Raw genomic sequence first — 15234 nt, 5'->3', positions numbered from 1 at the left:
AAAGCAAGGTATATTATAAAAATCCTGAGGGAAAAAAGACAACAGGATATTATATTTCATGAGCTTCATCACTCTGCTTATCACAAGGACACAAAGCACATTTTTCTGTGATTGAACCAACCCTCATTTATGTAACGACTGACCGCTATGCCCTTCAAGCTGGAGAGAGACAGAAAGAGCAATTTGATCACTCCGTGTACTTGCTCTTCTCACGTGACACCATGTCCCATTATATTGTGATGTTGTCACAGAAAGAGAGGAAATGAAATGCCTCAAAGCTAGGTGGGAAGTGTGTGTGTGTGGATGTGTGTGGAGAGGGGGTTAGAGGTGTAAAAGTGGGTGTGTGGGTGACCCTGTCTGTGTGTGTGTGGTCCTGCATGGTTCAAAATTTGTCCTAATTGTCTAAATTGGGCAATTTGTTGTGTTTTTCTTTTGTTATTTTCTCCATTCAATCACATAATTTATTATTCAAACAAACGTCTATTCTTTCATTTTGAACACACTTAGTAACACATAAATGATAGACAATCAATAACTTAAGAAAATTTGAAAAATTCCCTAGAAATAAGGCCGCTGTGCGGTCCGCATACTATGACACTGGCAACTCCAACCTGCATTTCAACATTATATGCAAGCCAATCATTAAATTACTGAAGCCTGCAAACTAACACTTTCATCTTTTTTGCAGTGATTTGAATACTGACTTATACATTGGGCAGTTGGGCAAAAATACTGGGTATAGACAACTGGCTGAATCTAACGATGACTGATCTTTTTTCCCCAGAGGTCACTATATATTTGTCTGGCTGTTTTCACTGAGCTTGATAATTTTCAATTAGATAAAAATATATGGTTGTGCAATTAGAAAGAATGTGAAAGACATATCGACTGTCAATGGCCAATTGAAGGGTTTTACCAGTTTCCCAACTCTACAACATGAAATGTGGATTACATTATCATTGGTGATACAGAATATTATTGGGACGTTAAAAATTAAAGCAATGCTTACTCCCAAAGTGGATGTTTCTACGACAATCCCCAAAAGGGATGCAGAACAGGTTTTCAGGCCTATTTGATGATCATCACATAAAAACTAGACATGCTAAGAGCATTTCATTAACTGATTCGACTGTCTGACACAGACGTCAAAGAGCCCTGATGTCATCTGTCTAGATCCAATTTATACCCTGTTTAACGTCTTAACTGTAGTCTTCTTGTTTTCTTTTTGTCTTTAGTTCATTACCAACTCCTACCCACAAAAACACAAACAATATATGTAGACTGAAAGTAGCCGCCACAAGCAATTAGCTACATCAACACAGAAAAACCTTCTTGCCATGCCATAAACCACACTACATGAGCACTTTGGCTATGACTCAGTTTTGCATTTTGAGATATTTATGCAATAATGCAATAATGCAATATAATGCAAATGTAGTCAGCCTGATGGCACATGAAATATTTGAAAGTTTGTTTCCTACATGACAGCAGTATGAACATGTTTCCCTATGAAATACTGTTCATGAATAAATGATCATTTGCAAGTACTCCTTTGGTGACTGTGAAGACTGTAATAATTAAAGAATCTAATGCAACATATGTGGGTGAGCACACATTACTGAGTTAGTGTTTATAATTTGTGGTTTATATCTATGACAATGCTATTATCAACATGTGCACTCAACATGATAAGAAATGTACTGGGACACTTTGTTCAATGATTCATTTAATGCATACTGTAGGATGAGGTTTTGTGAATTGCCACTGAGATAAATACAGTAAATGTATATTGCTTCTTGACAGTGGGTTTATTCATTGCTTTCATGTATTATTACTTGCAGTGGGGATTTTTGCTCAAACCACAAGACATGACATGAGTTCTCGGGGAAACACGACATGAATTCAACACACAGCTGCAGTTTAAACTGGCTTGCATTCCAGTGTTTGCCCTGTTTCTTTAGTCTGATGCTTTTGCACTAAAATTGAACCAGACTGCACCACTTTCTCCCTAAAATGTTTTGACAGCTCAATAAATTAGTTGTTAAACTTAGACTAAGGCAAGTCATCACAGTACTTCACTGACTGTGTGTGCGTGCGTGTGTCTGCCTGCGTGTGAGTCAAAACATGGCTACAGTTTTACAATATGATAATAGCTAAATGTAGATGCAGAAACAGAAAAATTGGGGACAAAGAGTGCTGAAAGACGCTGTTGTTTTTTTTCAAAAAGTCATCGTGTCAGTTGAGAATTTCCTTTGTGTGCCTCTCTGTGTTCAGGGGATGCTGCATGAATGGGCAGTCAGCATTTAGGGTTCAAAAGAAAACAGCAGCCTGAGCTCCTGTCTGTGTGAAAACCAAGGCTGGCCTGGTCTGTATCAAGTGCCATTGTTTTGGTAATAGTAAACCTGGGGCACTTGCCAGGAGGCATTAGTCATTCATCTAACAAGTTCCACAAAACAACCACAAAGTGCTCCACTGTCGACTTCCCCTTATTGAATTCTAAGCACTTTTTCAAGTATCTCAAAGCAAGGTGAAAAACTTTCTGATGACCATCCATCTGAAATATGGCTGCCATGCTTGTTAATTTTCATGCAGGTTTTTTAGAGAGTGACAGCGGTAGACAAGCAAGGAGGTGGTGGGCAAAAGGCGAATAGGAGGGGATTAGGGTGGAGTGCAATTATTCAGCAGGCCGGGCAAATGACATGATCTCTAATTACCCACAAAGCAATGTGTAACCCAAGCCACAGATTAGGCTGCATTATCAAGTTTAATAAAACATGATCATCTCTCAGTTTCATTCCCTTTCCCTTCCTGGCTGCCACAAACACTTGTTTCTGCTTATGACATTCCCAAAGCCTTTCCAGACTTAGAGGCCTAACTGTACCTGTTGCTGTTTGACTGTGAAACAAGGACTACAAAAGTCCTAAGACCAACATGCATTATTGGAGTAGAATAAACAAATTAATAAAATTAATGGGTCAATTTACCTCATTGGAAAACAGTGTGTTTTCACAAACTATTCTGCAAACTGAAAACTGAAACTAAAGCTGTATCCTGTTTGGTTAAAAGTGACAGTGAGTGGTCCTGACGAAGTATCTGCATGTGATGACATAGAAGTAACAACTTGGTTTAATTTACGTCTTGGTTACAAGATGTAAATACATTAACACACAGTTTAGCTTAGCTTTCAGCCAGATTTATAAAATGCAACTTGCATTTATTAATAATGACTATCTAACAGTATATGATACAGTATATGAAGCTGTAAGACACGATCAGAGGTTATTTGATGAATTATGAGAACTTTTAATTATATGTTTATATGTTATTTGTTACTGCTGTTTTAAGTAGAATTCTGAATACGTTACTAAAATAAAAGGCCTGAATGCTTTTTTATCCATTGCTATGGTACAAACAACACACACAGAGAAGCATGCACACTTATGCTTACACATACATATGTACTTGTTTAGTTCATGTGGGTTGTTCCAGTAAGAGCTGCTTTGGGCTATGGTTTTTCACTACTGTCTACTGTGTTATTAACAATTCTATAAAAAGATCTGCTCAAGTTTCCCTTTCCTGTGTGTTAACAAGCCTACTGAGCCTCTGTGAGGTTGCTGAAGCTTAGTTAAAAGACAGACAGTCCTCAATAGCATAACACCAATGACCATATGTCATAATTTCCAAAATTCTACTTTTCTTTCCTCTGTTTGTTTTTCTTAGCGACATCACTCATCAGCATGGCTCATAGCCAGCTTCAGATTAAATAGGTCGACAACACAAAGAGAGGGCCTCTTTCTTTGGCTTTCCCTCCCTTTCTAAACCCACAAGTCTCCTCAAAACTCTATCATTTTTTTAACATCTAGTTCTATTTTTTGTTTCACTGCTTATAAATTTAGAATATATTTTCCCTTTTTCTTCTGTTTCAGACAATTCCTAGTATTTAAACCAAGGATAATACCATTGACGGTAGTAAAACCATAGCATTACCACTGTACTTTATGTCACACTTTGCTCTCTGCCTATTGAAAACGACCATGGAGCTCATCATTAGCTCTCAAAGAGGAACAATAAGCCTCAGTTTGATTACCTCTGTGGCTTTGTGGGCTCCCACAGTCTTCTGACTGAATTGGACGCAGACGATTACAGCTTTGCAGAGGCAATTATATATGCCTGCTAAATATGTCACACATAATAAACACATGCTCTTGACTGACAAGGGACAAGCTGAAGCAGTCGCAACTGGGGAAAGAGAGCAGATTCAGGAACACATGGATCAACCCTTCCTTTCTTCAGGGCACCCTCTCACAGTTCAAATTGCTGCATGTCAGTGAATTCATGAAAAACTCAATTGCTCCAAAAATATTTGCTTGACTCAAATGTCCAACTTTTCATTAGATGATCTCATGTATGTCGGTCTTGGTTTAGACCATTAACTGAATTTTCTTATGAATCCTATCTCTTTAGACCTTAATGTAAACATGGCCAATAATATTTGTAAAAGATATTCAGTGAAAACAACTGAAAGAAAGAGCCTTAAATCCCTGGCAAGGAACTTATATCATGGCCTTTGGTGTTTGCACAGGACATACCTCAGGAAGCTGGGAATATTTGTCCAGCTTTCAGGCTTCTCCATGCTTACATACATACAGTTCATATATACATTACATACAACATTGTGTATTTAAACAGTGCAAACATGCATTCAGGTACAGCATAATCTGTACATAGATCGATCAGATTCATTTATTAAGGCTATATACAATATAGTGTATTCATATGAATACATAAAAAAACAACTATACATTTCTGCTCAGAAGTTTACAGAAAGTTATCAAGAACATGAATATCATGCAAATATTGGGCTTTCAATAACTGTTCTTTTTTTGGATAAGAGTCATTATACGATATGCATCTTTAAGAAAAATTAAATAAGTTTTCATTTATTTTTCTATATCAACATAAGCTCATAACTATAATTACAGGGCAAAAATATCTGCATAGACACTTCTGAAAATTCTTCTAATTTGTCATTACACTTTCTGCTGGTGATCATGAGTGACTATATCTGGTAGCTTCTCTGTGCAAACAGGCTTGGTTTGAAAGCATTCATTGGATTGACCAACTCAGTGTAATTGGAATCCAAGGAGCTCACAGTGCAAATTTAAGAAAGAGGATTGCAGAATTGAGCTATGTCATAGTATTACACAAGGCAAGAATGTCAAATGAAACCATTTCTAAACAACTGCAGATTCCAAGATCATCAGTTCAAACATTTGCGCTTAGATACAAGTTATTGAGAGGTGTTTGCCAAGGTTTGGAAGAGGACACAAATTCTAAACCTCAGTCAAAAGGAAATTGGTTCGAACAGTCAGGAACAACTACCACCAAGACACTGGTCTGCAATGAATTTGAAGCTGCTGGAACACCAGTGTCATGGTCCACTTGTGATGGGAACTCCAGCTCTTTTCATTTGGCTAAGTTAAGTAAAAATATCTGGCTCTTTTGGCACCCAACAGTCCTTCACTTTGCACCAAGTTCTAGCCTATGTAATTTAGGCAAAGTTATATATATAATTTGTATATATACTTTCACATGTGTATATATATATATATATACTGTCAGGGACTGGTGGAAAGGTAGGACCCAGATGCAGCTCTTTTCCAAAATCAAAAGGTTTATTCACAAAACGGGGAGCAGGAACAAAAGGCGCGGCAGAGCCGGATCATCAAAAATACTTAACATGAAAAAAAACGCTAAACAGAACAAGGCTATGAAAAAACACTAAACAAAACAAGGCTATGAAAAAACACTATGACTATATCAAACAGGCTATGAGGCAGGTAACCAAACTTATCTTTTTGTGGAAGCATGAAGGGATGGTGAGGATTCTGCAGTGACTGAAAGGAAACCGGGAAGCTAAATACTGTGAAGGGAGTGATCAGTGAATGCGGTGCAGCTGTGAACAATGAACCAGGTGACTTGAGTGAACTGAACGTGACAGGGGAAAAACATGACTAGAACAAAAGATGATTAAACATAAACTGACATGACATAAACTGAGACAGGGCAGACTGTGACATATACATAGGTTACAAGAGCAACTGATCCCGTGGAAATCCTATAGCGGACTCCAGGCACCACCATCTCTCCCTTAGCTGGCTTTTCATCCTCATTGACCTGAAGGCATCCTCCTAAGACCTCAGCTACACAATTCTAACTCCAGTCTGGCTGGCTGAACATCAGCTAGAGCAACACTTTTAGAAATGATACTCTTATCATTGTTATTATTACCAAATTTTTCTTCTAAATACTGCCAAATCACTTTGGAAAGGAGGTGAAGAGAAAGCGACATGGATATGGTTAGTGATATCGATAGAAGATGTACTAGCAAAGTCTTTGCAAAGGCTTATTTAGTTCCTCTACATCTCACTGCTTTCTCAAGACCGCTTAACTCGTTAGGAAGGTAAAAACCCGTTTCTGACATTAATGAGTCCACATCTGTGAAGGAATTTGTTTGGTCCTGATATGGTATATATTCGCCTTTCCCTTATCATCCACTTTTCAAAATCCATTCTCATAAAATATTTCCAGAGGGATTTAATGAAGTTGCTAGATGAATAGATGAATAAATGAAAATAAGAATAAACAAACCATTTAGAAAATGCTGTTATAACCTCACAAAACACATACTAGAATGACTCAACATTGAATGTAGTCTGCTGAAACATATTACAAGAATGAATATCATCTTTATAGTAGTCTCTATGGATTTTGTTGGAAAAAGCAGAGGGAAGTTCTCAGTTCTAAATCTGAAAATAACCCCTATAACTGGTCTTGAAATTGATTTTTTATTTTCGTTGATAAGATGAACAGTTCAGCAGTGAGGGCATCTCTTAAGTTCCCTTTCTGCAAGTCCAAATCACCAGTACAATGAGAAGCTTCAAAGTTAATAAATCATAACACCCCATGCCTTTTACCATATTCACTATTGTTTGTGTGGTAGCATTGGGGTAGTTTTTATTTTTGCGCATTTCATGTTAAATTCATCAATGAAATCACAAGGAAAGTTCTTGCTTGTATCCATCCAATGTTGTTCACAGTTGACCAGACGTAAACGTTCACACATCATGTGTGTCAGTGAAACCTTCAATCAATCCAGAGCTGTGTTGTCATAGAGGTGGATCTTAGGTGCTGCAGCAAGTGGAGAGCACCTGCAGCATCTTACCTGTGCTGCTTCCAGCCACCTCATTCCCATGAGGCTTTAGTGTCATGTGACGTTCTTTGGTGCTAACGAAAGTCCAACAAGATTCCTTATAAGTGCACATTGCTTCAAAACCGTCTTCAATCAATTTAAGTCAGGACTGCACAGTGCTGCATAAAGTCAAACACACCTATTGACTGTACTTACACATCCAAGCTGTTTATGGAATGGATAAAGCTGGCTGATATTAAGGTTTTTCAATGGTCTTCCGAAGTTCCTCACCTCACCACTATTGAAAATATATGGACCGTTTAAAAGTTGGGTCTATGCTTGGAAATCAAAGAAAAACAAAATCATCTCTAACAATTGGCCAACCAATCCAGAATTCTGCCAGGGACCCTCTGCTGACCACCAAAGCATCTGCTCAGGGTGCATCTTGCTATGTGATTTTTTTTTGCTTGTTGTACAGGTTTCCAACTTAGAAAAAGAGCAACTTCTGACCAACTATTCAATGACCACTTGTGCCCTTAAGATTTCGAAATGTTTATATTGGAAGAGACAATTCCCATCATATCAGACATACTTCATCATGTAAAATATGGTTACTCTGAATAAATTTGCGTAACTAATAGCACTAAACAACTAATTTATGTGACCCTCAGTTCTAAGAGGAAAAGTGTAGCCATACCATGCAAACAAAAGCCCCTCCTGTCCATAAATGAAACATCTAAGCAACTAACATACAATATAAGCTGTATATTTATACCGGGGCTTTGGCAGATAAGTAATTAGTAACTTATTGGTATTATTTAAAAACATTTTGTGTCCAAATATCCTAATTTACCTTACTTAGTAGAGAGGTAATGTGCAACAGTGTTTATGGTGGAGTACTGATTTCTGAGAAAAGACAAGAGATTAAATATATGTTGCATGCTCCGTATGCATTCCTCTAATATGACTAATATGGTGTTACATTTGGAGACTGAGACGTGTGCTTTTAAAGTACAATTATTGAAGACAGTTTACCTATCAAAATTATAGTTGCGCTGATAATGCCCAAATTGAGGAGACCCCTTCACTTTTTTGATTTTGCATTGATATAAAAAAAAAAAAATCTTTGCAAATTTATACTGGTCTACCCAAAAAAACATAATCTGTATGGGTACTGCACTGAAAAGACACATCAGTCGACCCTTACTTCTGAGTGTTTGCAGCCATTAACATACATAATCAACATTTAACCAAACACCCAGGGGCCCACTCTGCAGCAGGTGCTGGCTCTGTTTCTTTTTCTTTCTTCTTCTGCTGTACGAATAAGAATGCCATTGCACTGCCCCATGGGAAGGCTTGGGCTGACTAATGTAAGCACACTACAGTGGGGCGGCTGGTCTTAATTATGGTAACAGACGCTGAGGGGGAAGCACTGGTACCCACAGACGACAAAGTAGCTTAGTACTGCCACGGCCAATAATTAGCACATGGGTAGGCCCCCTCTCCACCTCTGCCACACACAGTCATACTCATATTCACATAGCACATCAAACACTGCATTTAAAGGTCAGACAAAGAGACATGAGGCATTGGAATGGTGAAAAAGTGATTAATGTTCCTCCACGTGGACCAGGAGTCTTATCAATATTCATGCTTGTCTGTTTACTGTATACACAGCTGCAAAAGGAAAAAAAAAAGATGAAGACTCCTAGTGGTTAGCTGGGAAAAGGACGTGTCAGATAAAGTCACATACAGTATGAAAAAAATTCCGAAGGCAAAAAATCTCTGTGCCTCATACAGGCTCTGTGACACAGCCCGTGTCAGAGCCCATTGCGGTTTTATTGAAATTATTTCAAATGATTTGAATCCCAATCAAAAATCTCTTCGTGTGTAGGGGCAGGGAGAATATGATTTAGTGGCTGTTTTTGCTCTGCCCCTGCTCACACTGTGTCACTGGCCCTTACTGTGGTATGCACGGGCTTCCTCTGCACAGGGCTATGAAAGCAATTGTGATTGTGATTCCGTAGTCAGCAAAACGCTTGAATGGTCCCGAGTTAGCATGCGCAGACACACACACACACACACATACACACACAAACTCCCCATGTCCCCATACTGGCCACTGATTACTTCAACCCATTTGACTCTCACTCATCCTTTCATTCTCTCTCTCTCTGTCCGAATGTCACATACCACAGAGTTTGTCATTAGCTAATAATGAAAACACCACTCACCACAAAGAGATATTACAGCCAACATTATGAGAAATAATCTATTTTTATCAGCCGTGTACAAGCTCTAAGGATATCACAATTAAATCTCTAACATTTAACCAGATCTAACACCAAACTATGTTTGTGTTTATTTAAGAGCTTGTATTACTTGAGCATGTTTGCTTAATGGAAAGTCACCGCATATGTTAACAGGAGGTAACCAAACCTTTGCACGGCATACATAAGACTGTACTGTAATAAAAAATAAAACTGCGATAAGGTATTCAAATGGGGCACATCATTCCCCAGCTTATCAGAGGCAGAGGAGACCACCAACTAACAAAGCCAGCTCTTCAGTCATGCTCTATCTAGGCAGATATCAGTTGTTGGGAGGATATATAAGCTGGGTGGGGCCTGAGTGTATAAACACAGGCCGTACTCTCTCTGCACTCTATGCTATTGCCGTACTGTAGGCAGCACCTCACCCGAGCAGTAGCAGCAGCAGTCAGCACTGTTTGATTAAGGTATTCAAATAAAGGAGCAGACACTGTGTTCCCATTTCACAGAGTAAACTATAAGTGCTGGAGACACAGATAGCCACAGTACAATTACAGTCGGACATGTTGTATGTGTATATGTATGTGTTTGCTTTAAATGTTTACTAAAACATAAATTGCACAATATATATATGTGTGTGTGTGTGTTTGATGCAGCAGGCAACTGAGAGCATTAGAACATTACAGTACAGTAACTTTTGTAACACTATCACCACAAAACTGATATAAAGTTATGACTATGTGAAATTTTTTTTCAGCTGTGGTAAAGTACCACAGTAATAAAGACACTTAAAGAGAAATAAAGTTAGTATTGAAAGTACTGAGGTACAGATCTTCTGGGTTATTTATAGATCTCTCTGAATCATAGCAATCTGTACTTGGTGTGTGTTCTCTGCTCATTTTGTGCATTCACACATTTTTATGTGTTTGAAAGAACAGTGTCTCAGTAAATACTGTCCTAGCACTAACCGACAAAATGAGTCATTTTGTTTAAGGGCTAACCGATTGCAAACATCTGTCGCCAAATACAGGAAAAAGTTCACATTTCCTGCCTTCAAGTTGTTTTCTCTCCTGTCATAGACAACGCTGCCAAGCCAAACTGATTAATGTAGTTACAGGTGATAACAGCAATAATTAGCACACTGAATCAAGTGAAATCTATTATGATTATGAACAGTTATGAACAAAACAAGCTGCAGCTCCAAGTGAGCAGTGTGACAGAAGCTGAAGGCATGACAACGGCACGTGTTCCCTCGAAGTCACATAAACTTGCTGATTACTCAAAGTTGTGCCCACACGCAGCATCAAAAGCCAGTGATAAACGTAATAGGTTTAGACATAAACAGACTATAAAGCTGAAATAAAAACACATGCTCATTTTGTCCAAATCAACGGACGCGTGACTCGCATTAATACCTCTAGTCACAGTGCTGAAAAGAGATGTTTTTTCACATTATAATTGTTTTAAAAACTGAAATAGCAAGAGAAATAATGGTCCTAAATCTTATTCACTGCTTCTCTTTATTTAAGTAATTTGAGTGTTTTACTGTAATATCATTCTAATAGAATATACTCAAGCTAAACTGGAAGCCAACAGTTTTATCAACAATTCAGCTACAAACCAAAATATCCGCCTGAATATGCAAAGTAAGCCTTTAAAAACAATTGACCTCAATAGTATCATTAGCCTTTTGCCTCTCTGCCGCTTCAGAAATGGACTTCAAAATTTATAAACTGGAGAACCACGGCTTTTAGAGATCTGATCTGATCCATATACAGTACATCCACAACGAACAAGATGTCTGTTTTATGACACGGTCGGTTTGACGAGAGTGTGAGGGAAGGAACTTGACCTTCTGCACTGTGTTAACAGGACACCAAATGATCCCTGCGGGTCTCATTTGCATTGCTATTGAAGGTAGCTTGTGTTACACATGTGACGATAGAAAATTGCCCCTCCCTTTGAATTCCAAGTAAAAAGAGCAGGGATATTTCAATAATTCAAATTAACACTTGTAATTTTGAGGGGTACCACATTTTCATGTCATTGACAGCAGTTAGTGTCACTTTCTCCCGCATGAAACCTTTTTATATTGTCTAATATATCTAGTGGCTTTGTTTCTAGGATTCACACAGTGTGCATGGATATCAGCATTTTCTAGGGATTATCCGCATGGAGGATGATCCCAATTCATTTGACCTACAAAACGATATAGCCTGTGCAGTGGAGACAGTTGTTTGAGCCTATTTGTGTGTCACAGGAGTAAACCTGCCTCATCAATCAATGTTTTATATACTTATTTTACTCATTATGAAATGCAAGGTGCTGAATAAAACTGCATGTTGACTATTTTTTTCCAGCCACTGATGCTGAAAAACTTATAGTAGCACTACTCATTAGGACCTGAAGCTGGAGATTACTGGAATGTTCAGATCAGTTATATATATTTTCCATTGCCCACACAGTGAAAGGCAAACATCCCCAACTGTCTTTTGCATCATTCCCCCATTGTCATACTTGACAGCTATCTTTATTCTGAGAAAGAACAAACTCATCCAACACCCAGACCTGATGATTGCTCATATTCCAACCATGGTAAGTGAAAACAAACTTTTATTCATTAATTACAGATGGCTGACCCTACTAACACTACTGAGGTGTTATTAATGTCTTTAAATTATTTTTCTAATATTTCCACGTGTTGTGTTTATGGAATTAATTAGGATTTCTATAACAGTATATTCATTTGCATTGCTTTTATCTCATGCGTCACGCATTTTGTTTAAAAATTCAAATTGCTAGTGTCAATCATATCCTTCTATCAGAGTACAGGTTTTTTTTAAGAGGGCTGGTTCATTTATTTCTTCATTCGTCATCTTTAATTCGTAAAGCATTCGTTCTCTGTTTTAAAACACCACCTGCGCTCCTTCAATTGACTCAGCGCAGGTCAAGAAGCCAAAAAGCCGCAGGGTGTCAAAGCTGAGAGAGAGAAAAGAGTGATACTTGTACCAGCCAGACTCCGTGGTTTCTTGTTACAAAGTAATTAACACTACATTACTGGCACGCATCCATTTAATCGCTGACCTCCGAGCGGAAAACAACGAAGGCTATATAAAATCATATAGAGAACATAATGTGGGACGGCAGAGCAGAGTGGGGCAGTATGGAATCCATACAGCCCCTGGTATTCCACGTCGGGTGGGACATTTTATCCCGGTTTTATGCAAAACACAACTGTGCAACCACAGAGGGATGATAATTTTATACCTTGGTGCAGGGATGAAAAAGTTAGACTAAGCCTATTCTTACCAAAGACGATGGGAGGGAAAAGAACGTTACACATTTCAGTTTTAAAGTTTAGTTTCGTTTTGCCTAATAGTGTTAATTTGAAGTCCTGTTCCAGTCTAAATTAAAACCACTTCGTTCTAATCCAAGATACTTGACCTGCTGACACTTGACATTTTTGTAAAAGCAGTGTGAGCGTTTGTTAATAAAAACGCGTCAAAAACATGCATTTGCATTTCATGAACATTACAGGAACTATTGGTTCACATATAGACACAGGTGAGACGTTAACTATCACAGTGCATGAGAGTACACAGAGTGTTATCTACCTTGTTCGAGTGATAATAGTCCAGCGAGCTCAGGCAACTTGGATCAGTCGGCAGGGAGCATGAACCCACGTTTGCCGGGGGCGCAGGATAAAATCTCACGTCCATCTCAGGTTGAGCGAGACTGAAGGCATGAAATCACTTTCAGCGTCTTTGACTCACTATTGTTTTGGCAAACACAACACAACACAACACCAAAGCGGGAGAGACAAAACACAAGTGGGGGAGTTTTACTCGACACACTCTTCCCTCACATCCGTTCGCGGCCGAACTTCGGCACCAACTCTGATGATGCGCAGTCCTCCTCAGAGCCCCGCACCAGGATGCGAAACACTCACTCACTCAAAACGGAGAGGGCAAATTCATTGATGCGCACGTGTTGGCAAAAACAATGCAGACCTCCAACTTAGATCCTGCCTGATAAGGTATTTTTCATGACTGAAGTGCAGCCCACAAATCTGCCGCCTCTGTTTTCCAACTGCTCTCAGGGATCCATACAGGCTTTGTTATGGAGGTGCATATTCTTGCATTGGTTCCAGCACAGAAGTGGTTGGACTTCCCTCTGCCATGCGACCTCTGCCGATAATAAACGGGAAAGAGGAACGGAGGGAGAAGGGGGAGGGGAGATTGGTGGCTGCCTTGGCAACCGCTCTCCTTTCTGCAACTGCGCGCCTCTGATTAGCTGGAAATGTAGTAGTGAGCACGGCTGTGCATTATAAAGCGCACTCTGCTTCCATCAGTGCTTCATAAAAGCTTCCATTTAGGTTATTGTGTCAAGACGGAGGGGAGGAGGTTGCACAAAATCTCTGTAGTTCGACCATGTTTGTATGCATTCTTATTTTTTCTTTGCTTTACAGAGCCCAAAGCTCCCAACAACTTGAATCCAATAAATGCAACCTAAAATTTGGTTTGCATGCCTACAACCTCACCTTGTTATATTATGTTGACAACACCTGATTATTCAAAGCTCAAGGCAGTCCAAATGGAAAAAAAGTCACTGATGAGTCTTACTCCTCTCATTTACTGAATAGGTTAAAGCAAAGGGACACGACTATTTAAAGTGTATAACAATCAAAATGTTATTACTACACTGTAAGGAGTTGAATCAGTGTTCAGTTAGTGGCATGTGAAATAGGTTTCAATCATTGTAAAGTTTTCTGTCTCTTTTTCTTCGGGCTATCTAAAGGTTTATTGTAATTTTGATGACAAGAAGTGCAAAAAATAGATTAAATTGTTAAAAAGATAAGCTCTAAATAGCACACTAGAGTGCAAAGGAGCACACTTCTAAGTACGAGGACTTTTTTAGGTGTGTAAGGGTGAAATATGTACGAGGAGGTTTAGTCTTGTACAGCTATAAATGTGTGTGGAGAGAGGCTGGAACTGCGAGAGCCACCTCTGACAGCTCACTGACTGTGATGGATAGCACACCCTTGCCCTGTGATGTGCATGCACATTTGATGTTGAAATGGCCTATCTATGGGACTATTGTCTTTCAATCATGTCAAGGCAAAGTACAGAACAGAGCACATTTTCTGCTGCATAGCATTTTGCCACAGTTTACAGCACATACACTCTGCCTGCGCAAAAAATGTTCTTCTGTCCCCTGATGCTGTTTTGTTTAGATATCACATTTAATCTTTTTTAGGGGTACATTTGCATTAAAATACAGATAACACGGGCTCTTTATAACCTTTCCAGAGTGTTGCAGACAGGCTTTTATTAGGTGAACCTGGTTAATGCATAAAGGAGCTTGTATCTAAGAGAAGGCTGCAATTGTTTTCATACAAACCATGACAGGAGCATCTGCCCACTGCTGCAGCTCTTATGCTCCCAACCTACTCATATCCAAAGAACTAGTCATTATTACAGAAGGTCTATTATATTACAGTGAAACCTCTTTTTTATAACAGGGAGGGCCCTCACTGGTAGGCACGTCCTGCCACTCTCTCTGGTTTAGCACACAGAGGGTTAATCACATGGCTCAGTGCCATGGCTTCATGGGAATGGAATGTGGAGTGCTGTGTGTGCAAGGCTTCTTTCCCAGCATCCCTCACTGCCCAGGCGCATGCTAATGATCAGTATTATTGAAGCACAATTGATGGGTTAGCAACCAAACAAGAGAAACTAATTACTACTAAGGCGTTATTGTCCTTTAATTACT

General features: G+C 39.0%; 1 protein-coding gene across 2 annotated transcripts in view; it reads right to left on the bottom strand.

Annotated features, from left to right (window-relative positions):
- LOC140272332 (TOX high mobility group box family member 2-like) overlaps nt 1-13675 on the bottom strand; it is a 78529-nt gene extending 64854 nt beyond the window's left edge. Inside the window, exon 1 of one of the 2 annotated variants that reach the window (XM_072367733.1) lies at nt 13077-13675. In XM_072367733.1, coding sequence (XP_072223834.1) covers nt 13077-13181 — 105 coding nt within the window. In that variant the 5' untranslated portion in view covers nt 13182-13675. The remainder of the gene's footprint in view (nt 1-13076) is intronic. The other variant, XM_072367734.1, reaches the window with a different exon arrangement.
- Between the last annotated feature and the right edge of the window lie 1559 nt (nt 13676-15234).

The sequence above is a fragment of the Leuresthes tenuis genome, unplaced genomic scaffold (genome assembly GCF_036924035.1).
Source record: "Leuresthes tenuis unplaced genomic scaffold, fLeuTen1.0.hap1 SCAF_16, whole genome shotgun sequence".
Taxonomy (NCBI): domain Eukaryota; kingdom Metazoa; phylum Chordata; class Actinopteri; order Atheriniformes; family Atherinopsidae; genus Leuresthes; species Leuresthes tenuis.
The sequence above is the reverse complement of the archived record's forward strand: the minus strand, read 5'-3'. Positions and strand labels throughout refer to the sequence as shown.